This window comes from Chinchilla lanigera, unplaced genomic scaffold (genome assembly GCF_000276665.1).
Source record: "Chinchilla lanigera isolate Chin_1 unplaced genomic scaffold, ChiLan1.0 scaffold00092, whole genome shotgun sequence".
NCBI classification, from domain to species: domain Eukaryota; kingdom Metazoa; phylum Chordata; class Mammalia; order Rodentia; family Chinchillidae; genus Chinchilla; species Chinchilla lanigera.
In genome coordinates, this window is record NW_004955493.1 from 5,819,459 (window position 1) to 5,844,661 (window position 25,203).

Below are 25,203 nucleotides of genomic sequence, written 5' to 3' on the forward strand. Positions count from 1 at the left end.
AAAAAAAAAAAAAAAAAAAAAAGTAGTAATACTAAAGTAATAATACTACAAATGGAAGGGTCACAGAAAGTGAAAAATGGAATCAGCAGCAAGATTTTTTACAAAGGAAGAGAAGATGAGAAAGAAAAGGAAAAAAAAGCGAGAGAGAAAAAGCCTACTTAAAGAATAGAAAATAAGAATGAACAAGAAATAAGTAAATAGATGAAAGTTAAGAAGAAAAACAATAACAAAACACAATAGGAAAATGAGTAAAAACTTCTTCCATGCTGAGGTGTTTAAACTGGTGAAGTTTCCCCCTAGGACATGTAATATTGGGATCCATCAGATGTGGAGGAGAGACCCTGAGTTGTATTTCTTCCAGGTGTGGAGGAGAGGTGTGATTTGGGCCTGTTCTATCTCCTCTCTGTTCATACCTAAAAGGCTGATACTCCAGGAATCTTGAGCCCCGCCCACCTTTCCCACTCGGCAGGGCTGTTCATTGGTGTTGCCTGCCTCAGGGTCTTTTCAGTGTTTGTCTGTTTCCTTCTTGGACTCAGAGCTACTGCCGTCTACAGCTGGCTTTACGCAAGTGGGCTGGTGAGGTGCCCCAGCCGTCCCAAAGTCACCTGCCCATGTAGCTGGGGGCACAGCAAACATCCAAGCACAGACATATTCCTGGACGCATCTGAGAGTGGGTGAAACAAACAGACCACCGAGTTCTGTGCTGGAAGGAGGGCAGCCATCGGGACCACGTGACTCTCGCTGCTCTCAAGTCAGCCCCTTGGCTTGATCCTGTCCCTTTCAGATCCAGCCCCAGTCCCAGCACCCTGCCGCTTACACTTCCCAGAAGGCCTGCAACTAACCCTCCCCTCGCCCGTGACTGCCTCCCACCCAGTCCCTGCTGCTGGGTGTCCCCAGGAGCCCTGAAGTGTGGCTGGCCCATGACTTCAGATTTCCGAAGTAGCTCAGTGCCAAATAATAAAGCTCTCTGTCGAGGTAGCTTCTGGTTCTCACCGTCTGAGATACGAGCACTGGATGGGTTTCTCCTCCAAAGCTGGCCTGCCACACAGCAGGAGTCACTTTCAGACTCAGTCACACTGAAGTCACAGCGTCACAGCTTGTGGTCACCCTGCGTTTCTCCTGGGCCTCGGCTGCCAGGCCGTCGCTTATCACCAGGCTGCGGCGCTCTTCAGGCTGTCCGTGGTTTCTTCTCCCGCAAGGAGCTGGGCTCAGCGTTGCCACTGTCTCTGCCTCGCCTTTTTAGTGCTCCAGCCTCCTCTTCCTCGATTTCTGGATCTCTCCCTCTCCTCTGTCCTTGGAGTCCGGCATCTCCTGTCTAACTCTGAGTCTTGCCAGTCTCACGGTCGCGTGAGTTATTTCTATTCTGCTGTCCTACCCAGAAGTCTCTTGAAAATGTTACTGCCCCTGCTTTGGTCTGCAGACCCCTCTCCCCGTGGTTCTTCATAGACGTGACCGCTGCCCTCTTTCAGGAGCTCCTCAGAACTCCTAGTTAGCTGGTGGCATTCCTTGTTGCTCCGTCTCTGTCCAGTTCCCAGCTCTCGAATTTTCAGCCGCTGCCCTGGCTCTCGGCAGGCTCAGGTGAGGGAGCTTAGCTGGGGTGGCGCTGAGGGCTTTGCTTCACCTCCTGAGTCAACTCAAAACATTTGTAGAAATTTCTATCAAATAAAAACATTACAGTGTGTCCTCCTCCGCCTTACTCACTGGCTCTGGCACCACGTGACTTCTGCGCCTTCCCCAAAGTCAAAATAACCGTGGAAGGTCTTTGTTTTGAATTGGTTCAGGACGTTGTGCTAGCACTGCACTGCAACTAAAGACACTCAGGAAAGAGGACATCCAGAACTGCTTCAGAAAGTGGCCAGGATGATGAGATAATATAACAAAGTGGGAGGAGTATTTTGAGGGTGGTTAGTAACAATGTCTTTTATTGTAATCCCCCCCCAAAAATTTAAATATTCACTTCATTTTTTATCAGTCCTTATATTTGAGGCACACGTAAAATTAAAATTTCCTTAGCCATACTTCTGTGGAAATGGATGTAGGAGTGTGTGATGTTTTTGAAAAATACAGAATGGACCCTAAAGTTAGGGCACAAGACATTTATTATAAGCAGCTCTTGATGGAGGAGCCACTGGTCTTGAGGTGTATTCTGATAGGTCGAGGGTTTGGGCTTGACTCCCATTGCACTTGGCCTGTCTTCTGGAGTGTCTATTTATGTTGCCAGATTATAAACTCTATGAGAATGAGAACCTGCTTGTCCCTTGCTCTGTCCCTAGCATTGAGCAGCCGCACCTGCTTATTATAGTAGGCAAATATTTTCCATAAAAGATATTTATTTAATGAATAAATAAATGAGTTCATGAAAAAAGAACAAATTAACCAACTAAGTCTTCAGCGCAGAATAAAAAGCCTTTATGGGCCTGGCAGGGTGATATGAATGTGTAAAATGCCTCATATAAGGCAGTAGGATTTAGTGGGAATTAGTGCAACCAACAGCGCATGCCAGGCTAACCGTATTCAGATCGCAGTTTTATACAACTGCTGCCTGAATGAGAGACATTGCTGGAGGGGGAGGGAGTGGGAGGGCTTGGCCCTCCACCCACATCCTGCTGCTTCCTCTTAGGCCTGTCCGAAAGTATCCACTCTGTCCTAATAGTCTAACGTCATGCTTCTTTCAGGCAAATTCGGTAGCCTTTGAAAATGAGGATGAATGTGCTGTCATTACCATTTAAATTTTTCTGTGAAAATTGAAACCCTGTTAAGACTGTCAGGGAACACTAATTCATAACTGTTATCCTGTCATGTCCCTCCAACAAGCTGGTCATGGAGTCAAGGCAAAGTTTACCACGGTACAAGCGGGGCTTGCGTCTCAGCAGCTCATCCGCGGACCTAGGGGAGCAGGAGTCAGGCAGGGCCAGAATCTAGACAGGGTCGTTCCCCTTTCTCAGCACAGTCAGAGGTTCGCTGTTTCATCCACTAACCCTTAACACACACACTGTACTTTTAGCACATTTAGTGTCCTCAAGACAGCTTTGGTCCAAAGCTCTTCTGGCTGGGTGTCACCAACCCCCTTGCAGTCAATAGACAGTCACCCAGCACTGGGCTTCGTCCCTTTCTACAGGCCACTTGCTTCCACGTTGGTACCGGGGAGGGAATACACGTGGTTCTGTGATTGGGCAGGGCTTTGGAGTCGGCTGGTCATTCATCAAGCCCTGGCTCTGCCGTTACTAGCCATGTGACTGACCTTGGGCTTGTCCTTCAGTGCTCTGAGCTGAGAGGACAGCACTCCATACTGGGGCATCGTGGGACCGGGATGAAATAAGGAACATGAGAGCTCATCCTGGTGCCTGGAGTGCAGAACAGCTTAGCAGGTGGCAGCCTGTTATTGTCCTTGGTGACGTCATAGTTATTGTGACCAGCATGGCAAAAACGTAGCGTTTGATGGTTGCCTGGTTTTGCTCTTTTCCTAGCCTGGCAGAAATAGGAAGCTGAGGCGGATGAGGCAATTTGATAGTGGTTCTTCCAGCACCCACCTTTAAGTCATCAGCACCTGTCCCTTTGCCACCTCCCTGGCTGTCCAGGGAAGAGGCTAATTTGTGTGTAGTCCCTGTCATCTGCTCTACACCCTCCCTGTCTGCAGCCCAGCGTCCGCGCAGAGGCTTTCTGCAGAAAGGGCTTGAACTTAACATTTTAAACACTGAACACTGAAATGGAATATAAAAGGGTTTTAAAGCAAAACTACAAAGTAAGTTTTCACAGAGAAATTTCTGGGTGATGACTTTAAAGCAGCTGGTAGATCCCACAGCGTGATACCCCTTTGAAGTTCAGGCAGATGGGCTTTCAAGGGGAGCAACCCAAGGTCCTTCTCTTGCAGATGGAAAGGTTCCGAGCGGCTTTCTCAGGGGAGTGGTGCTCCTTAGCCTGTCTCGCCTTTGCCCTTGGAACAGATGGTTTTCTAATATGTGAGCATCACAAGGGTCTACATTCTTAAGCTTCGCTCACCTTGTATGAGAAATGTATTTTTTTCCTTTGCCAGGAAGGTACCAACCATACAGAATGAAGATATATATATATATCAAATCAGGAGAAAAGAAACCAAATTGAAACAGGAGAGATTACTGAAATTCAAACTCATTACAAGAAATATTATTTCTTAAAATAGCCATCCACTTATAAATTATGAACGAATGCCAGGTGTGGTGGCGCACACCTGTAATCCCAGCACTCGGGAGGCTGAGGCAGGAGGATTGTTGTGAGTTTGAGACCAGCCTGGGCTACAAAGTAAGCTCAAGTCCAGCCTGAACTGCATAGTGAGATCCTGTCTTAAGAAGACAAAAAAAAAATTACCAAAGAGTATGAGGAGGCTGGAATAGCCCCCATTTATTTTTCTTTATGCATTTCCTGCCTGTCTCCCCCTACAGTGAGTGCGCCAGTGAGGGCAGAGGTCTTGCCCCCTCACTCCCCGCTGTTCCCAGCCTTAGCACAGCACTTCGGCACACGGGTGCGCCTGCGTGCATTAACACAGGGTGGTCACCGCATTGTCCTTCCTGTTGGGTGGGCCATAACAGAGTGCAAGAGAGTCTAGTGTTGTGTTGTTTTGTTTTTAATAATACTGGAGATTGAACACAAGGCCTTTGTGCTGAGCTACATCTCCAGCCCTTTTTTATTTTTCGCTTTGAGACAGGGTCACACTAAGTCTCTAAGTTGCCCGAGCTGGGCTCCAACTTGCCACCCTCCTGCCTTAGCCTGGGCTTACGGGTGTGCCCTGGTACGCCCCGGCGCAGGAGGGTCTGTTTTACGTATGGAAAATCTAGAAGGAACAAGGACCAGTGGCTGCGGGCAGACGTTATAGCTCTGCCACCTAATCACTGTAAGAAGCTAAATTGCTTAAAGCTTGTAATCTACAGTTCCTCAAATTTGGGGGGAGCCCAAAATTTATTTGGCTAAAGGTGGGGTGTAGTATCGCAAAGGTAGTGGAGCAGCCAGAGGAAACCTGCTCATCTGACCATGGGCCCGAGGAGCCTGATGCCCACCCCAGTCCTTTGTGAAACTGGTCCTGGTCACTGGCTGCACCCTGCCTTAGACATCACTGGTGACAACTTGGGACTGACTGGGATTTCCTGGGCAGACCCTGCCTTGTGCAGACCCTGTTTGAGAATGGGGGTTGTTTTAAGAGCAGGCGCTGGTGAGCTGTCTTGTTTTAATCAAATTCTTGTTATCACAAGGTTTTATTCTGTCTTAGGGAGCTGTGCAGATCAAATGCGAGAAGGGCATGGACGTGTGTTTTAGCATACAGATTAGTACTCTGCTGTAAAGGATTACCATGCTGGAGGTTGTGTCCGCCAGCAGACCACCCAGGGATTTGTGTTTCCCTGGTGAGAACTCATAAATCTGTTGACCCTCCACCTGCCCAGCATAATCAGGCTTTGAAGACTGGAGTCCTGACATTAGTCCAACTTCCATAGGGGTTGCATGGCCCATCCCAATGCACTCAGTTAGAAGACCTGTGTTTTCTTTTAAATGCCATTGGCAACTGCATGCTGACTCCAGTACAGGGTTTCTCGGTCTCAGCACGGTGACACGGTGACCGGGTCGCTCTTTGATGCACAGGCTGTCCTGTGTGTTCTAGAACGTCCAGCTACATCCCCTGCCCCTGTGTCCTGGATTCTAAAGTACTTCAGTCCCCAAGTGGGGACAAAAATGTCTCCAGTCATTGCCATAGGTCCCCTTGTAGGGAGCAAAATCACCCCCAGTTCAGACCATAGCTTGAATAACGTAAATCTGTGAGGTATGGATTTGTTAACCTATTTTGATAGATGTCAAAGTATAGCTCAAAGTAGTTAAGGAACTTACTGAAGGCCGTGTCACTAATGCCTCTTCCGAGGGGTATGGGTACACCCTGCCCCTGCACATGGCCACCACCCAGGCATCGACACACTCAGTCATTCAGCAAATATTTATCAAGCACCTACTCTGTGCCAGGCGGTATTCTAGTTGTTCACTAAATATCACCGATGATTGGTATGGGGTGACACAGAGCTGTAAAAGACAGTTGCTTTAATAACCTGCTATAAATGTAGTGACCCATCTAACGATTTTGGATGCCTAAAGTCCCGAATCGTGTTCACCAGTCTAAGATCAAGGTGCTGGCAGGCTGTATCTGGTTTCCAGAGGCCATCTACTTCCTGACCCCCGCTTCCTACAACCCTCCTTCTAGCCCCCAAGCATTCATATCCATCCCAGGCATCAGAAACATTCATCCCACCCCGAGGTTCCCAGGGTCTTAGCCCATTATGATTTCCAGTCCAAAATGTCACCTAAATCTCATCCGCTCAGACTCCCACATCTCATCATCTAAATTGGCTAAATTAAGTGTGAGTGCGACTGTGTGTGTAATTCACCTTGGAGCAAAATCTCTCTCCGCCTGAGAACCTGTGAACCTGGAAAACAAGCGATCTGCTGCCGTGTCCCGTGGCGAGTCAGGTGTGGGATGATGGTAGCAGACAGTAATCAGTTCGGGAGGAGAGAAGGAAAGGGGCTTGAGAGGAGTCGTCAAACCCACGTCACTCCAAAATCCAATTGGGCCAGCTCCACTGGGCTCAGAACTTGGGAACAATTCTCTGCGGTTCTGGTTCTGCCCTCTCAGCCTGCAGTGCCACCCTTGGGGTCACCCTTCCTTTTCCAGGAAAGATAGCAGGTGTTTGTAGAGGCGTTTTCCCTGCCTATTTCCTGCCTGTTGAATTTGAGGAACCTGGCAGCCTTCTTTCCTTCTGTCCTTTCCTTCTCCCACTCAGCCCGAGCTGACAGTGTTTGCAGCTTGACATTCTCAGGAACCACACAAGACTCCTATATATGCTTCTAAGATTCGCGCTATTACACAAGCAGCTCCTGCGTGGATCTTTCCCGGATAATCCCGCCTCTAGTCCTGGCTTCTGCTGAAATGCCTGAGGGAATCAGAGAGTCACAGGTCTGATCCTCGCAGAGCCCGCTATGTGACTAGATGCTCCTGACTTCAGATCCTTCTGAGGCGCTGGCAAGAAGTTGCCCAGCCACACCCTTGGTTTTCTCTGCAGACCACTCTCTCCTGAGAGCGAATCTCCTAATTTTAGCACCCTTCACAATCTGGCTAGGCAGAGAACTTGCCAAATCAAGTCCTGGTTCCCTCTCATTCCCCGGTTCTTTCCTCCTGTATCTCACTCTGAGCAACAAGAAGAAAGCAGACCGTGTCTTCGACACTTCGCTTGGAAGTCTGTGCAGCTGACTATCCAAGCGCATGGTTTACAGGTTCTGCTTCCCATGTAGCGCTAGGACACGATTCAGCTAAGATTCTGCTCCTGCGTGACGTTATTTCTCATCTCCACTTTCCTGTTACATGTGCCTCCTCTCCCGACCCCTTGCCAGCAGCACCTTTAATGTCTATATTTCTGTCACTGGTCGGTTTAGGACGACTTCAGGATGATAAGAATTTTCTATATAGCAATCCCCACTTTCCCTGAGCCCTCAGTTCACAAGTACCTAGCATTGGGATGTAGAGGTCTTTGAGGAGCCATTATTCAGCCTATAACAACTATTCGGTTTATTGGTCAATCATCAAACGATCATCGATTGCTTTCATTTTCTCAGAGCTGTGATGGATACTACGAGGGCTACAGGGGCAGCGTAACAAAGCTGACCAAAAATACTGATTGGGTCAGATAGGTGTGTCCTACAGTCCTGGGCAAATGTTGAAGGGTGAAGTGTGCTGGTTTGGATGATATGCCTTCTGCTCACTAAATACAGATCTTCATGCTTAGTCATGGAGACAAAATAAACGTGCAAAAAATTATCAGGCCATTATAGTCAAGTGCTAAAGCGTAGATCTGAACACTCGGCCTCGAATCTCAGGGAGACAAAAGAAACTTGCCAAAGATTACCAGGCACTTCTCGTTAAGTGCTAAATGTTATGACATTTAGATGCCGTTAAACATCTGTAACATGCGGACAGCCCTCAGCAGCTCTCTGCTAGATGTGCGATCGTCTGGAATTTCAGGGTTTTGTGTTTGCAGCGTGGTCTCTGGACCTGCAGCCTCAGGAGGGCCTGGTAGAATTGTGCATGCCCATCCCAGGCCGAGGGAACCGGAAAATCGGGGGTCTGACCCCACAGTCCATTTTAGCTTCTTCATCTCTTGTACACTCATGCACACGCATATGCACACACACATGCGCACACCATTTCTGCGGCTTCTCAGGGAAATAAACATCATAAGCACTACCGTAAATACTGCTCCATCTAGAGCGTTGCTTATTTTTCTTGCCCTTCCCCACCCCCTGTCTTCAGACCAATGACATCTCGTGGGTTGAGATGTTATGATTAAATGCTAGTTTGGTGGGAATTTAGTTCTTTGATTCAAATGATCTCTTTTGAAATGAGGTGTTTTATTTTTTTCTCTCAGAATATCCTATCTTATTTTCCATCTCTCTCCTTGGCTGTCGGCAGGAGCTGAGAAAAAGCCCGGAACTTAGCGTAAATCTACAAAGGAAACAAAAGGATTGTTCTAGCGATGAACACGACTCTATCGAAGAAGACATCCTCTCTGAGCCCGAGCCTGAGGACCAGGAGCTCCTGGGCCGTCCCAAAGATGACCCCGCTCTTTTCAGTGGGGACTCGGGGCAGAACAGCTTTCCTGAGGACCGGGAGGTGGAAGGACAGCCTGCCTCGGGCTCAGACGCCCTCATGGTGCTGGAATTCAACCAGGCTTCCAAAGGTGAGCTCTGTCTTGTGTGGCATTGTTTTGCCTTTGGTGTCTCTGGATCTGTTCACAGGCCTTGAACTTGCAGCAGCCTCTCGAATTTAGCTTTGAGGTCTGTCTTGCAGGCCAGGGCGCTGTGTCTATGAAAATTCTGCTGACTGCAAGAGGCAAAGCCTCCCCGGGGCTCCCAAATGACCCTGAAGTCCCACGTGGTGAATGTGTGGCAGATAGCTGTGGAGGGCTGTCCTGTGCATTGTGGAAAGTTTAGCAGCATTAGAGCTAGGTGTCATGGCGCACGCCTGTCATCCCAACACTCAGGAGGCTGACGCAGGAGGATCACTGAGGATTCGAGACCAGCCTGGGCTACAAAGTGAGCTCAAGGCCAGCCTGCACTGCATAGTGAGACCCTGTCTCAAAATGACAAAAAAAAAAGTTTAGCAGCATTTACCTGTCAGCTGGCTCATGCAGAGTAGCTTATACAAAAGGAGCTAGTTATTGGCTCTGTAGTAGCACTCACTTCTCCTCTCCCCACCCGCTTCGCCTCTCCTTTCTTCTCATTCTTTTTATCTCTCTTCTCTTTCCTTTGCACTATTTCCAGTCTTAGACAGGTCTAAAATACAAAGGCACTGTTGCCTTCGCACGAGTCATTACTAGCTTTGCAACCCTATCAGAAAGTAAATCTTGCTTTGCTAAAAGGTCTCACACAAGTCCCAGGCATGGCTCCCAAAACCACAGTAGGGCCCTCCCCTGAACCGTGTGCTGCCTGAACTAACGACAACGGCTCTGAGGGCCCAGGTCCGGCCGGCGGTGCTAAGGGGTGCGGTGCCTCCACCCAACCCTATGGACGGACCGTGCCGCACGGGAGTTTGAAGAGGAAGGCAAGCTGCCAGCAGGCAGAGCCACCGTTTGTCTCCGGCTGGAGCCCGTGGTTGGGCAGAATCAGCATGACGGGGGGATAAGGAGGAAAAGCTGCTTACCTCATGGCGACCTGGGAGCAGAGAGTAAAGAGGGGAGCCTGGTGGATACACCCTGCCGGGCTGTGCCCCTAAGGTCCACTCTTCCAACAAGGCCTCACCGCCCGGTGGCACATTTAGCTCTAGTGCCAGGCACCTGCACAAGCCCGCCTCTGAGCGTGTGAGGTTTTGGGGCACGCCCACTGTAACTCGGGATGTGCCAGCCAAGAGAAGGCTGTATTTTCTGAGTGCATGTCAGGAGAGAGGAATGGGGGGCTATTTGAAGTGCAGTACATTAGCTTGCTTGGGATGCCAGAGCAGAGCACCACAGGTTAGAGGCTCACACAACAGAAACTTGATGACGTCTCGGTTCGGGAGGCTACGAGTCCAAGACCTATGGTCAGTTTCTTCCGAGGCCCTGTCCTTGGCTTGGGCATGGCTGTCTTCTGCTTGTGTGCTCATGCTGTCCCACCCTGTGTCTGGGTCCTAATCTCTTTTCAGAAGGACTCCACCCCAGTGACCTCACTTAACTTAGCTGCCTCTTTAAAGACCCAGTCTCCCAATGCAGCGGGTAGCGCTTCAGCGTATGTGTTTGGGGGCCTTAACTAAGCCCCTAGCTGGCAGTCCTAGGAAAGCCTCATCCGAGGCAGGAGTCCCCAGAGAAGACAACACCGGCCCCTCGAGGTGCCCTCCTGTGCTCTGTCTGTCCTCGGACGCGCGCCCGCCTAGATTCCCGCAGCCCTGCTCTGTGCGCCTTTCCTGAAGACCTGCTCCAAGGCACCTCCCCACCAAGCCTTCTCTGAGCTCCCAGCAGGGCCACGCAGGTCAGCTCCTGTGCCCCCATTGCCGCCATGGCGCTGTCCTCACCCACCCAAGTTGCCTTCCTCCTCCTGAGGCCTGTGACGCTCGGCCAGCGCCACCGGCCAGCGCCGCCCTGCACTGCATCCCCAGTGTGCAGCACCCGGAGGTCACTCCGGAGGTCACTGTTGAGTAAACCGGTGGTCCTTAACCTTCTGGACAGTTTTCCCATGGACTGGTGGGAGGGAGGGTGGTTTCAGGGTGATTCAAGCATATCCCATGTATTGCACACTTACTTCATTTCTATTATTATATTAGATTCTAATGTAATAATAGGGGTGAGCAACCTAGATCCATCACCCGCACAGTCCCCAGCAGGTTCACGCTCCTATGAGAATCTGATGCCGCTGCTGGTCTGACAGGAGGCGGAGCTCAGGCAGTGCCATGAGCGATGCAGACTGGCTGTAGATACGGATGAGCTTCGAGCACTTGCCCGCCACTCACCTCCTGACAGGCCACTGACCTATGCCAGTCTGTGGACCGGGGTTGGGGGTCTTTGGAATAGACAAAGGTGTTGCACCCCTTCTGCTAGAGCTTCAGGTGGCAGGGCAGTGCTGATGTGCTCTAGGCCAGGGGCTGGGGTGGGGTACGCGAAGGTGACCACCCCCACCCTGGTCCGTGAGTGAGGGGCAAGAAGCCTTTCCTCGTATGAAGGACCAGGCCCCAGAAGGCACTCAGCACAGGCACGGTTCGAGAGTGCTGCTGGGGTGGGAGTGTGGGGAGAGAACTTGAATTTCCTACCGTGTCACATTCTGAGCAGTGAGATTGCTTGGAGGCCACGGCCACGGTACTGTCGCCACAGGCGGGCTGGCCAGCACACACACACTGTTCTGCTTGTCCACTGCTGCCGTGTCCCTTGGTCCCCTTTCACCTGTGGCTGCTGGCTAGCTGTGTAGCCCCAGGAAGAGACAGGCTCCCACCAAGAGGAGCAGGCGGGAGGCCACAGGGATGCTTGTGACAGCTCCCTAGACCCCAGTGTGGGGTTAGAGCTCCAGACCCACCCGGAGTATTTACCCAAGGCCAGTTGGCAGTAACCTGAGGAGCTACACTTGGTTCCGAGCTGTCCATCCATCCGTTCTCTCACTCGCTTGTTGGTGTGATCACTGGGCACCTGTCACCCTCAGGCACTGTACTGGGATGAGACCAGCCTAGTCCTGCTCCGGTGGTGCTTACAGTCTAGCAGGGAAAGCAGAAAGCACATAAACACACAAGTAGTAAGAACTGCTGTTTATTGAGCTCTTGTTAACATGGGCCAAGCACTGTTCTGAGGGCCATCCATGGAGCCCCTCGTTTAACCCTCACCACGACCCCAAGGAAGACACTTCATTGTGCTTGTGCTACAGGTGCAGAAACTGAAGCCTGAGTAAGTCACATAACTTGCCCGAGGTCACACAGTTAGAAAGGGGCAGAGCTGGGATCAGAATCCAGCGGTCTGGTAGCACAGCCTGAGTTCTTAATCACTGGGCCAAATAAGTAAGCCAGATAAAGGCAGAAAGCGATCGCTGGACTTTGGGGAGCCAGTAAGCAGGCCTTGGTCTTCCCTCCAGGGGTGTGGATCAAATGAGAAGCAGGCATGGGGCTCCGAGGGACAGAAGTTCTTAACCAGTCCCTGGAATGGGGAGGGTCAGTGTCACGCATCTGGTTAGGGAGTCGGGCAGGGAGCGACTGGTCTTGATAACTCTGGAGTTTGCAGCAGGGGACTGGCAGGTGCGATGGGTCCGCTGTGGCCGGGGAGGTCAGGGAAGCCTCCCCAGGAGAGCATGATGTTGACAGCGGGGCAGAAATGACAAAGACGCCTCAGCCACAGGCACTGCCCCCCTACAAGGAACAACGCCCCCCAGGACTTCAGGAAGCAGGGAGCTTGGGGGCCTTGGGACAGAAAGAGGGCTGAGCGTGTAGACGAGGACCCAGGTCAGGAGATTCGGGGCCACGCTCCCTGAAGACCTGAGGCTCGAGGCTCATACCAGGAGTCTCTGGCCTGGCACCCTGGAAATGACCCTTGCAGGTACTTTTTGATGACAGAAGCATCCTTGTATGAACTGTCTGCACGTAGACTTGTTGATGGCTGCAGGGCCATCTTGTGGAGAGGAGGGGGCCAGTATCCAGGGAATAACGTGTGAGAGGGCTGTGCTCAGAGCCAGGTAGCCTGGTCAAATCCCAGCTCCAGCCCTTTCCAGCTCCGTGACCTTGGATGAGCTAACCGAACCTCGGAGCCCACCCTTGTAATAGGATCGACGTATGAGTTTCCTGTTGCTGCTATAACAAGTTACCACAAACTTGGCTTAAAACAACAGACTTATTCTCTCACGGTTCTGTAGGTCAGTAGTCCAAGGCGAGTCTCACTGGGCCCAAATTGGAGACTTCGGAGTATGTTCCTTCGGGAGGCTCAGGGGAAGACCTGTCCTGGCCTTTCCCGGCTCTTAGGGGCCACGCGCATTCTTTAGCGCAGGGTGCCCTCCATCTTCAAAGCAAGCAGCTAACGCTGGGTCCTTTATGGCTGCTTCCCCAGCCGCAGCTGCCTGGGAGCCCCCTCCTTGCGAGCTCCTTTTCCACGTGTGCGTGTGTGTTATTGTGTGATACTATGGCAGAATATCTCTAACCTGAAATGTATCGTTTCAACCACTTGTTACAGCGTCACTAAGCGCGTCACATTGTCCTGCAGCCATCACTACTTGTCTTCAGCTTTTCCGCCATCCCAAACTGTCCCTTGTCTACTTGTAAGGGCTCTTATGATTACACTGGGTCCAGCCAGATAATCCAAGATAAGCTCCTCCTAAGGTCAGGGTAGGTCCCCTCTGCCTCTGCCTGTAACTCAGCCTGCAAGGTGTGGGGAGTAGGATGGGGACATCTTTGGGGGTGACTATTCTGCTGTCCCCCCCAGAGTGTGTGCCTACCCCTGGGATATCTGGGCGAGCCAGTAAGATGTGTGTGCTGAGGGCCTGGGCCCTGCAGAGGCTCTTATTGTCATCAGTGTATTCCCAGCCCTTGGGGAGCAGCCAAGGGTCATTTGCCCCTTGCCATTTTTTTTTTTTTTTTTTTTGTATGTGTGTGTGTCTTTCTGAGACAGAGTCTCGCTATGCAATTCAGGCTGGCCTTGAGCTCACTTTGTATCCCAGGATGGCTTTGAACTTTTAACGATCCTCCTGCCTCAGCCTCCCAAGTGCTGGGATTACAGGCGTGCACCAGCACTCCCAGGCTTCCCCTTGCCATTCTTTAGGACAAGAAGGAAGAATCAGCCCTCTGTCACGTGCTGCTCTGCTTGGGGCCCTGGTGTCAGGACAGCCAGGGAACAGCCATTGCAAATGTGTGTCTGTCACAGAGTCAACAGGGAGCAGGTAATAGGAGGGTTATCACGAGTTGGAGAGAAGCTACAAGTCCCCACTGTCTACCCTGAGGACCGCAGTGAGCCCTTCAGACTTCTCCTGTTGGGATTCCTGGCACCTGGCTCCTTGATGGGAACTTCTGTTTTTTTCCCCCTGGGTTTTCTTTTTCCCCAGGCCAGGTGGTCCCCAGCAACAGGGACCAAAGATTTTCTTGTTTGCAGGGTCTTTGTCACCTGCTGCGCCACACCCAAGCTGTTTTCATGCCCAGGGGCCTTGCGTGAGTCCTTCTAACTGTAAGCCGTCACTGGTTCCCGGGCTGTGCACACTGTCACGTGTCTTGCCATCTCCGCTGTGCTAGTCAGCTTCCCATCCCTGTGACAAAATACCTCAGAAAAGCTACTCAGAGGAGGAAGAGTTTAGTTTGTCTCACGGTTTCAGAGGCGTCAGTCCATTGTTGGCTGGCTCCCTTGCTTTGTCCCGTGTCGAGGTAGACACCATGGCAGAGGAATGTGGGGAAACAAAGCTGCAGAGCTGCTCACCTTGTGGCAGCCAGGGAGGAGAGAGAGAGAGAGAAAGAGGCCATGGGCAAGACGTTGTCCCTGAGGTCACAGCCCCATGACCCGGTCCTTCCACTGAGCCCGCACCTCCTGCTTCCACCACCTCCCAAAGGAGGCCACCCAATCGTGGTCTCCTCCACGGATGAATCCACTGACGGAGTCAGAGCCCCCGGGACCCGATCGCATTGTGAAAGCCTCACCTGTGAACACAGGAGCCCCCGGGGGACGTTTCCTACACCGTGACGTCTCTAAATGCCTGTTGTTTCAGCTGTTATTTACGACGCTCCTTCCCTCCCTTTCTCTTCCTTTTCTTTCATAATCCTAGGATTGACCTAAGCAAGGATGAAACGGAGGGTTTGGCGTGTCAGCTCCAGTTCTTCCGGTGCATATTAAAGCACAGCAGTTCAGGAAGGGCTCGGCTGAGGCTCAGTATAGAGCACATGCCTAGCACGCATGGGGCACTGGGGTCCATCCCCTGGACCCCCCATGTGCTGAAAAAGTGCGTAGGTTTGAGCCATCTGCCACCTGGCATCCGGAGTCGCCCTGTCCTGCCAGGGGCCCAGGTGCACCCTCTTTGTGGTTTTATTGAGACAGAGACTTGCTGTCTAGTTAACACTGGCCTTGAACTCGCTTTTGTGGCCCAGGCTGCCCTGACCTCAAACTCACAGTGATCCTCCTGCCTCAGCCTCCCAAGTGCTGGGATTTCAGGCGTGCGCCACTGCACCTGGCTCCAGGTGCCCTCTTTGGAAATTCGGACCAAAGAAGAAAGGCAGCCCCTATGGCAGGGACCGCCCCCACCCACCCCCTCCACACTGCCCAGCTGTCAGCTTCACCACCACTGGCACATGCTCTTCCCAGGTCTGAGATGCTCCCACTTTGGTGCCTGCCCCCCCACAACTCATTGTGAGACTTTTCTCTATTCACAAATGGTAAGATTTGAAAGCTGGTGTGTGCTCCAGGCCGTTGCATGCAGGGTGCGCCGTGCCTCTCGGCAAGCTTGTCTTGTCTGTGTTGTTTTCGTAAGCCCCGGCTACCAAGCTACCTGGCGCAGGATAGTTCAGTAAACATTTGATGAATGAATAAGTGAATGAACAGTAAACAAATGCCCAAGCCTGTGCTCCGCATCTGATGTAAGCGATCACTTTCCACAGGTCATAAGATGGAGAGGAGTTTGCCTGCCAAGCGGAAGGACACCACTGAGGTCTTCATTCCCAGCAAACCTGAGCCCAACCTGAGTTCCCAGCCACCCGCCACGTTCCCAGACCAGGAGAGGGTGTGCTCCAGTAAGCGTCGGGGCCCCTGGCGGGAGCAGAGGGCTCGCAGTGCATGGGGCGCCACGACAGCAGGCCTCCTTTTCTCGCCCTCTTTGCTAGGGCTGAGCTGACCTTTAGCCAATGTAATATTCGGGATTCTCCAAAGAAACAAAACCAAGAAGGCTGTGTCTATATATAAGGAGATTATGTGAAGGCTGGGAGTCAGTCTGCACGCTGGGTCAGCAAGCGGGAGACTGAAGGAAGTCTGGCTGAGGGGCAGGGTGAACCTCTACCAAAACCTGCCCTTGGAAAGATTGGACCCACACAAGACAAAGCATGTTAGAGAACAGCATAAAGAGAATGGCTTTAGGGCTGGGGATTTAGCTCAGCGGCACAGCGCCTGCCTGGCAAGCACAAGGTCGTGAGTTCGATTCCCAGTACCGGGGGGAAAAAAAAAAAAGAGAGAGAATGGCTTTAGAGCCAGGCATGGTAGCGTGTGTCTGTAATGCTAGCTACTCAGTAGGCTAAGACAGGAGAATCAAGTATTTGAGGCAAGCCTGGGCAAGACGTAGTGAGACTGTCTCAAACAAAAAAGCAGCTTTAAGTGAAAAAGTATGTCATCCTGTGTAGCTGAGAAGTCCAAAGGTCGTGTGACCTGCAGGCACAGCTGAATCCAGACAGTTAAAAATATATCAGCAGTGGCTGGGGATTTAGCTCAGCGGCACAGCGCCTGCCTGGCAAGCGCAAGGTCGTGAGTTCAATTCCCGGTACCAGAAAAAAACAAAACAAAACAAAACAAAAAACCAAACAAATATATATGTATATATATATCAGCAATTTGCCTCGCTCCCCACTAAGCACTAAGCACCTCTGAGAGTGAAGGCCCCCAAAGAAGAACGGTGAGCTGCAGGGATAGCACAGGAGAGCTTCGTCTCAGCAGCCGTGCGCAGCCCTGACTTGTTATTGAACGGGCAGGTTCTGGGTCTGCACTGTGACGAAGGGAAGGCAGGTGGCTCACGTCCTCACTGCTGGGATCCAGGCGTGGACAAGGCACCGAGATCCTACGCCCTGTGGGGAAGCTGGGGCTTCTGACTGCATCCTCTTGCAGCTGGGAGTGGCCTGGGAGTGGTGACTACGCAGATCAAACCTTCTGCCGTGTGGACCCAGAGCCCAGCGGGGCATTTACAAGGGGTGATGCATGAGAACGTTTAAATTTTTAAAAACGTGTTGCAGTAAAAGATACATTACCGTCAGTTCCCCTCCACACATTCCCCTTGTCTTTGAGCACACTTACCCCCTCATTCTCGCCACTCTGAAGCTGAAGTCCTCTTCCTGGGTGTCTTTACAAGGTGTGATCAAAAATGCAGTGCACGCTGCTGGCACATAGTGTCCGGTGGAGAGGCAGGCTTGTGAAAGCATCGCAGTGTGGCCTCATCCACCTCACTCACCAGATCTGGCACCACACAACCTCTGGCTCTTCCCCAAAGTCAAAATGACCATGAAAAGTAAACATTTTGAATGGATTCATGGCAGTGCAATGAAAGACACTCAGGAAAGAGGGCTATTGGGGTCTTGGCTTAGCCCCAGTCTCCTAAATGAGCAGATGGCAAACAGCATACATAAAAGAGACAGTAGTATGATTTGGGGGGCTCCGGAAAGGCCAGAACTCTCTCAGGAGCCTGTGCTTATTCCACAGATTTGGGGTGCAGGAAGAGGAGGGTACAAAAGCCCAAAGTCTGTGAAGTTGGGACAAAGGCTGTAAATTTTGCCAATTAAGAGAACTGTGTGATCTCTAAGGTTGGCAGCTTTGTTGCTCTGGAATAGCGGGAGTCCGCAGCCTGTGTCCTGTGTCCTTGGCTGCCTCAGCGGTGGTGTCATCTTGACTTCAGAGCGCTTTTCCGACACAGCCAGAGGTGGCTGTGTTCAGCAACTTAACCCTGTACTGCCGGTCTCTAACAGAGGACTTCCGGAAGTGCCTTAGAAAGTGACAAGAATGCTGGGATGAGTGTGTTCAAAGCCAGGGGGAGTATTTTGAGGCAGATTAATGGCAGCGAGTCTTTTACTGTAATACATTTTTAAAATATTTAGATATTCTCCATGTTTTTTGATCACACTATATAGCCCCGGACTGGTTCCTGGGGGTTTCTTGGCAAAACCAAGCCTGGAAAGAGGGTTGACTGGAGCTTGATGAAGACTGAGGTGGGGGGTAACCACTGTGTCCCTGAAGTGGACGAGGTCACGGAGGTGTCACATCATTAGGTAGATGGTAGCAAAGTGATCTACAGGGATTGGGAACGAGATGGAGCAGTGAGGCGGCAGAAGGATCCGGTGAGCTCTGGCCCCGTCAACTTGGTCAGGAGCTGGGGAAGAGAGAAGAGGTGGGACAAGGTGACGGGCCTGTCAGCTCTGGGCACTCTAATGCGGTTGGGGATCATGGGGGAAACCTGTATGGCCTCCAGGATGGGCCCCACTGGTTGCTGCTCAGGCCTCCAACTCCAGTTTGCCCTGCTGCTGCTGTCTTCCCTCTGCATGAGAAATGTCAAAGGGCATCTAAGAAGTTCCGCAAAACCAGTCATTAGGAAAATGAGCCCCAGGGCAGTGGGCCACCATACTGGAGACAGCCCAGGGCAGGGCCTCACGATGGTGGCTGTCAGCTGGCCGGGACTCCCTCCTTCCGGCACATTCCACCATCATGGTTCTTCCATATCTGAGTCGCTGATTAAGAACAGTCCAGGAAAAGCACTGAGCTGGCTGCCAGGCTGCATTCGGCCCTGTAGATGCAACCTTATACTTGATCATCCACCAGCCTGCGCAGTGAGACCTGCAGTTATCAGCGCTGTGTACAGAAGGGTTAAGGAATCCGCCCAAGGCCGCCCAGCTAGTGAGTGGTGAGGCTGGTGTTGGAGAACCTGGGCTGCGAAATCTCTGCTCTCAACTACGCCCCTTTACGGCCCCGCATATACTGATGTAACTATTTTTTGCACACTTTAGACCCATATCAGCCTAACCCGGGCAGTCACATGCCTAAAATCCAGCTTTCAATCACTTGTTATATTTGTCTAGTTTTAGTAATACAAATGTATCACTACTAGTATTTTTGAAAGATAAACCGTACATCAACTAGAATCATCTTGCATGCTAGATTCATTTCCAGGGCTGTGAGAGTAAAGTACCACAATCCAAGTGGCTAATTATCCCACAGACTTACTGTTCTCACAGTTCTTGAGGCTCGACGTTCAAGACCACAGTCTTGGCTGGCCATGCTCTGAAGGTCGGAGGGAGGCTCTGTCCCGGAAGCAGCTCTTGTCTGTGGCAACACCAGTCTTCATACGGCACTCTCCGTGCATGTGTGTCTCTGTGTCCACAGCACCAGTTTTGGTTCTTTTGGGGTTTTTTTTTTTGGTCTTTTTGAGACAGGGTCTCGCTATGCAGTTCAGGCTGGCCTTAAGCTCACTTTGTAGCCCAGGCTGGTCTCGAACTCGCAATGATCCTCCTGCCTCAGCCTCCCAAGTGCTAGGATTACAGGTGTGCACCACCACACGCGGCTCACAGCACCAGTTTTATAAAGACATGGGTCGGCCTGTGTTAAGAGCCACCTTCATGACCTATTCTGAACATGATTGTCTGCACAGACCCCATTTCCAAAGCAGTCACAGGCACAGGCACCAGGGACTAAGATTTCCTTTTAGGAAACAGACTTAACCCAAAACATACAGCTTCATGTACAGGATTTTGAGAAATAGAGATTAATTTATTTATAATTTATTTCCTCTATAAAGTTCTGACATACTCTAACAGATTGTAGATAGCATATAGTGCCGGATTTAAAAACATGTGCATGGTGGCTCCATGCCTCTAATCCTAGCATTCTGGGAGGCTGATGCAGGAGGAGCCCAAGTTTGAACTTGAGCCCAGCCCAGGCAATTTAGCAAGACTCCTGTTTTACGGAGAAAGGGGGACACGCTAGGGATGTAGGTCACTACAGAGGCCCTGGATTCATCCCCAGTATGGCAAAAACAAACAAACAAACAACAAAATGTCTAAAGTACTCACAGTTGTGACTGTAAACTTCTGCATATATAAGAAAATGTACATCCCTGGCCCACCAATGAAAGTCAGATTTCCAGCTCTTCCGGGTATTGGGTCTTAGAATAATTTGTCCCAATTAGGACGTTTAAAGGGGATGCAGTTCAAGGTAGTAGAATCCTCGTTTTGAACAGATTTAGAACTTGCCTTCCTCTATAAATATACTTGACCAGGAGGAAAGTTGCAAGCTCTGCCACTGTCACTGCCCTCACATTGAGATGTGGTACAGGGAAGCCAGGTGTCACCCAGATATTAGTCTCCAGAGGCAACAGAAAGTGCAGGGGCCAAGCTACGCCTAGGTCCCTCAATCTGACAGTTAAGTGCAGCCTAGATGGCTTGGCACAGCAACGTCATACAAGTGTGTCATCTTGTAAGCCGGGGAAGCCTGTCCCTCCTGCACTGTGGGAAATCACGGCTTCTAGCTGAGTCCCAGGTGAGACTTGGTTAGGGTCTGGGTTGTAGGGAAAGTGTGTTATTACACACAGGCATCATGCGTGGGGGCCGGATGTTCACACCTCTGGAGGCACTAAGACCAGGGGCACCCTGGGGGGACAGCGGGACCCCAAACCAGCTCACCTTGCTCTGGGGAGAATTGAGAAGGGGCTGCCAGCATGCTTTATTCTACTTGGGCTGGGGTCTGTATTTTGGTGCGTACATACAAAATTAGGCTTTTTATATCTTCTTAGTGCATTGAAACTTTTATCATTAGGTAGGTCTGTCTTCAAAACATGTGAGGAAATGAAGGCAAAGGGACAGACAAGTGTGGAGAAGTAAGATGAATCCGGGGGAGACAAATGAGTGCTTGTAAATTCTTTTTGACTTAAAGTCCTCTGTGTCAGAGTTAGAGCTACGCCAGCTTTCTTCTGGTTAGTGTTTATGGGGGTATCTTTTTTCCATCCTTTTACTTTCAGACTTTTGCATCTTTATATTAAGGTTTGTCTCTTGTAAGCAGCGTGTAATTGGTTTTTATTTTTATCTCTAACAATCTGTGTATTTTAATGGGAGCATTTAGTCCATTTATGTTTAATGTAATTGCTGATATGTTTGGGTTTAAATCTACTATCTTATTGTTTGTTTTTTATTTGTTCCGCCTGTTTGATGTTCTTCTTTCTCTCCTTCCTTGCCTTCTTTTCAACTAATTGCATTGTATTATTCCTTTTTCCTCCTCTCTATTAGCTTGTTAGTTATATGCTTTTATTATTCCTTTAGTCATTACCAGCAATTACAACATGCATTCTTGACTTATTAGAGTCTACTTTAAATTAGCAAATTTACCACTTCCCATTCTGCAGCGGGACCTTACAACGCTGTAACTCCCTTTGCTCCCCTCCTGATTTAAATGTTATTACCATGCATTTCCATTCCCTCTGGGCTTTGAACCTCACTAAACATTACTATGTTGTTGTTGTTGTTATTTGTACAGTCAGTTTGCCCTTCACTCCTGGTGATTTCCAGTCACCCTCACTCTCACCCTCAGACTGCAGCCCCTGAGTCAGGTGCACACTCCGCTTGGCACCCCAGGTTCACGGCAGCTCTTGCAGAACCCCCCTCTCCGTGAGGGTAGGGCCTCCCAGGGGTTGAGGTTGCCCTCTCTGGGTTTCTTCCTCCTGCCTGCTCTCCACCCTGTTCACTCCCCTTGCCTTCAGACAGATTGCTTTTTTCTTACAGACTTCTGTAATACTTGCTCCGGGTTTCCTAGTCATGTTCCAGAGAAAGGATGATCGGGATTAGCTAGTCTGCCATGCCGGGACATAACCCATCGCCTGCTCTCTTTAAAGATTTATTTTCCCCTTGTTCCTTTTTCTTGGACCAGCACAATTGAATTTGCATCCACTAAGTATGCAAATGATGCAACTCTGTGATATCTTCATTCCTCTCCCTCATTGTAATTGTCCCTAATTCTGATGGAACTTATGTCCCGTGTTGCTCCCGTCTCTGCTTATAAGGTTTCCAAGACACTGGCATAGCCTCCTTTCAGAGACCTGTTGTCTTCTTGAGGACGAAAGATCATTCATCTTTTAATGCAGTAAGTTTACTGTCCGAGTTGTCAGAGTGCTCTGGGGAGTGATATATCTGAACCACTTTTCCCAAACAAGCTGCCAACCATAGAAATAAAGTAACACCCTCACTGTGAGTGAATTAGAGGGTACTGACAGCCCCGTAGTTAGCGTTTCTGTTGGAAATCCTACAGCAGAAAGACCATTATGTCGAAGTCCGGAGTCTCTAATGCTTGTTCATTAATAGCCAGTGACAGAAGTTCAAACTGGCTTAAGTCAGAAAGGAAAATGTATTGCTCACAGACCTAAAATGTCCAAGACTATAAATATGGCCTCAGGCGTGGTGGGATCCAGGTGTTCAGACAGTACCACTGGGAAGCTGTTTCTTTATCATTTGTCTGTTTTTCTCTACTCCAGTGATTCTCAAGCAGATAGCTGGACCCTAGAACCTTCTGATTCAGTGGGGCTGGGGTACAGCCTAGATCAGTGGTGGCAGACTTGTGGCACGTGTGCCGTAGCCAGCTATTTGTTATCGTTGAATGCTCTAAAAGGTTCGCCATCACTGGCTAGGCGTTTTAATTTCTGACAAATTCTCAGGTGAGCCTGACACTGTTGGCCCAGGAAACATACTTTGGGGACCATATTACTGGTCACAGGCAAGCAGACATTTCTCTTGGGTCCCAAAGATGGCCTCAGAGGCTCCAGATGCCCCCTTACGTGCTTTACCAGCCAAGGGAAAAGAGACCATTCCTTCCCTAATGTGAGTCCAGGAACCAGCGTCCCCTGAGCCAGTCTCCAGCCTCTGTGGTCGAGGGGACCTTGGGAAAGTGTGGATGCCGTGAAGGTCACGGTGCTGTGAAAGTCACTGTGCCAGGAGGACAAAAGCCACTGCTGTTCCTTCTGTGTCAGCATCAGCCACAAGGTCATTTCCCTAAGGTCGTCACGGTGGTGATCATGAGCTTTCTGGCCTCCGTGGCAAAGAAGCCTGCACTTAGTACGAAAGTGCGTATCGTATTCGTACTTTACATACGAAAATGGTAATCAGATTACCAGCTGTCCCTGGTGTTTGCTTCTGAAAGCAGATTGTCCCGTCAGTGCTGTTAAAGGTGCTGTTAAAGGTGCTGTTCCAGGTGGCGGGGTCCTTGCTCTCGAGGCAGGTGTGGAGTAAAGGGCGGTTCCATCCGGCAGGAGGGACACATCCTCTAGCCTGGAGGCTTTGGTTGCCTTCCTTGAGGATCAGGTGTGTTCCTAGGCTCAAGAGACAGCAGCTGGAGGATGAGTGTTAGGGCTACAGAAAACACCTGCCACAGCTAGACACCCGCCAAGCCTTAGGGCTGACAGGAGCGCAGCCTTGCCGAGCCAGGCCTGTCAGCTAACTGCTACCACCTCACGGCCCGCCCACAACAAACGCCGCAGACTGAGGCCCTCTGCTTACTGCACATGCGCCCACAGGGGGCAGTTCCGGAGGGAGCCTGCAGAGGTGAGGCTGGATGGCTCATCTCTGCTCTGTGTGTCTTATTACCCAGCATAGGCCGTCAGGGCCGCCAGGGAGGACAAGCCACTGTGGGAGTGCTTGATCACGATGGCCAGTGTCCTGCTGGGCAGAAAGGTCACCAGAGCAAGTCAGGCTAGAGTGATAGATTCCACTTCATGGTGAGAAATGCCGGACAGTCGCACTGCCATGTGGCCTGTGAAGAGAAAGAGACGAGGGTTGTCACATCATGATGCCAGCCCAGACTAGCCAGGCCATATGGCTTTTCTTTTTTTTTTTTTTTTGGTACTGGGAATCAAACTCATAACCTCAAGCCTGCCAGGCAGGCGCTGTGCCGCTGAGCTATATCCCTGGCTGCCATATGGCTTTTTAAGAGAGGCCAGGAGTCTCCGTTTTCAATGGATATCCTCCTTTTTCAAAAGCTTGGTGGAGGCTGAGGCAGGAGGATCACAAGTTTGAGCCCAGGTTGGGCAACTTAGCAAGTTAGGGAGATGCTCAACATTTAAAAGGGAGCGTGTGTGGCTTGGTGGGAAGGCCATGGGTTCAGTCCCCACTACTCCCCTGCCCAAAGGCTTGGCATCTATTTCTGATTTTTTAAAAAAATATAAAAGTTGCACAGTACGTACCCAAAGGCAGGTTTTTAATTTTTATTTATTTATTTATTTATTTTTGCAGTACTGGGGATCGAACTCATGACCTTGCACTTGCCAGGCAGGCACTTATGCCTCTGAGCTATATCCCCAGCCCCCAAAGGTAGATTTCTGCCAGTGGCCTGCTGGCTAATGGTCAATACAGTAGCCCCTTGGTCTCAGCTTTAGTACTGTCCATGACCACGGTTGCCCAGGGGAACTCCTTCCAGGCCTCTTGCTTGTAGGAAGCAGTAATTTTGCAGACTCTGAACTGGAGCTTTTGAGTCACAGCTGGTGAGGGGGAGCAGGTCACCTGGCCAGCGAGCCACCTGACAGCTTTGTGGCCTAGCATCCGGTGACATGTGGTGCATTCACGGTCATTCCCCCAAATTGATGCGCCTTTTGTTTGTCTGTAAGAGAGAAGAAAGCCAAGCACCAGGGAAGCAAAGAGAAAGTAGGGTTATAGGAAGAGGGATGGTTCTCAACCAGAAAAGAGCAGTTTGGGATAAATTAAAATGTGCAATTTGGCTTTTGCTGGTGGTACGGATTTACTGAGTGAATAAATTCACCATTCTCTGGCTCTGTGATGAGAATAAATCCACCGTCCTGCGGCGTCCGGTCCAGTGTTCGCCCACTTGAGTGATGAGGACGTCAAAGAGAGTTAGAAGGTGGTTACTGCGTGCAGCCACCGGATGGAGCAAGAAAGGCGAGCCAGGCGGCGGGAATGTGCAGGCATTTCTGGGAAGCCCGGAGTAGGGGAAGCTGGGACTGGTGCTGCGGAGTTGACCTTCACTTGGACAAAGGGTGATTTAGTTTTTAAACGCGTCTTCTTAGCATAATATGCCTCAAAGGGCACAGGCAGCTCCTGAGGGTCGCGTTGCAGAGGCGCTTTCTCACCTACGTGAATGATGTGCAGGGGCAAAAGGGTCCATGCAAATGAAACTGGTCCTTGATGGGAGTAAAAGCCTTCCTGGGGATCATTTTCCGAGAAGAGGTGAGCGCAGGGCTGGCTGGGCAAAGGCAGTGCCTCCCCTGCTGGAAGCCAGGCCGTGGGCTTCTAGGTGCCTGGGTAGCAACTGTTCCAGCCCAGCACAACCCACGGAGCACTGGAGGAAGAGTCTTGTTTGTGGACTGGCAGTGAAAAGTGAACGGTCACCACACAGCTCTTTTAGGGCTGATTTTGTCAGCATTCTGTGGGAAGAACAAAGAGGGTGCTCCTGAGTCCCCGAGTCTGCTGTCCTGGCACCAGCTGACCACCCACCAGCCCTGGGGTTTGGCCGAACGTCTGGGTGCTGACTGGCATGTCTGACTGGCATGTTTGTTTGGCTT

The 25,203-nt window shown here is 50.7% G+C and overlaps 1 protein-coding gene across 9 annotated transcripts in view; it reads left to right on the forward strand.

The window, feature by feature from the left end:
• Kiaa0556 (KIAA0556 ortholog) overlaps positions 1-25,203 on the forward strand; it is a 191,178-nt gene that overhangs the window by 94,909 nt on the left and 71,066 nt on the right. For all 9 annotated transcript variants that reach the window (XR_001231277.1, XM_013504821.1, XM_013504826.1 and 6 more), the window contains 2 exons: positions 8,474-8,741; positions 15,569-15,700. Coding sequence is in view for 8 of the 9 variants with exons in the window: in XM_013504821.1 (XP_013360275.1) it covers positions 8,474-8,741; positions 15,569-15,700 (400 nt within the window). In the remaining variant the exon portion in view is untranslated. The remainder of the gene's footprint in view (positions 1-8,473; positions 8,742-15,568; positions 15,701-25,203) is intronic.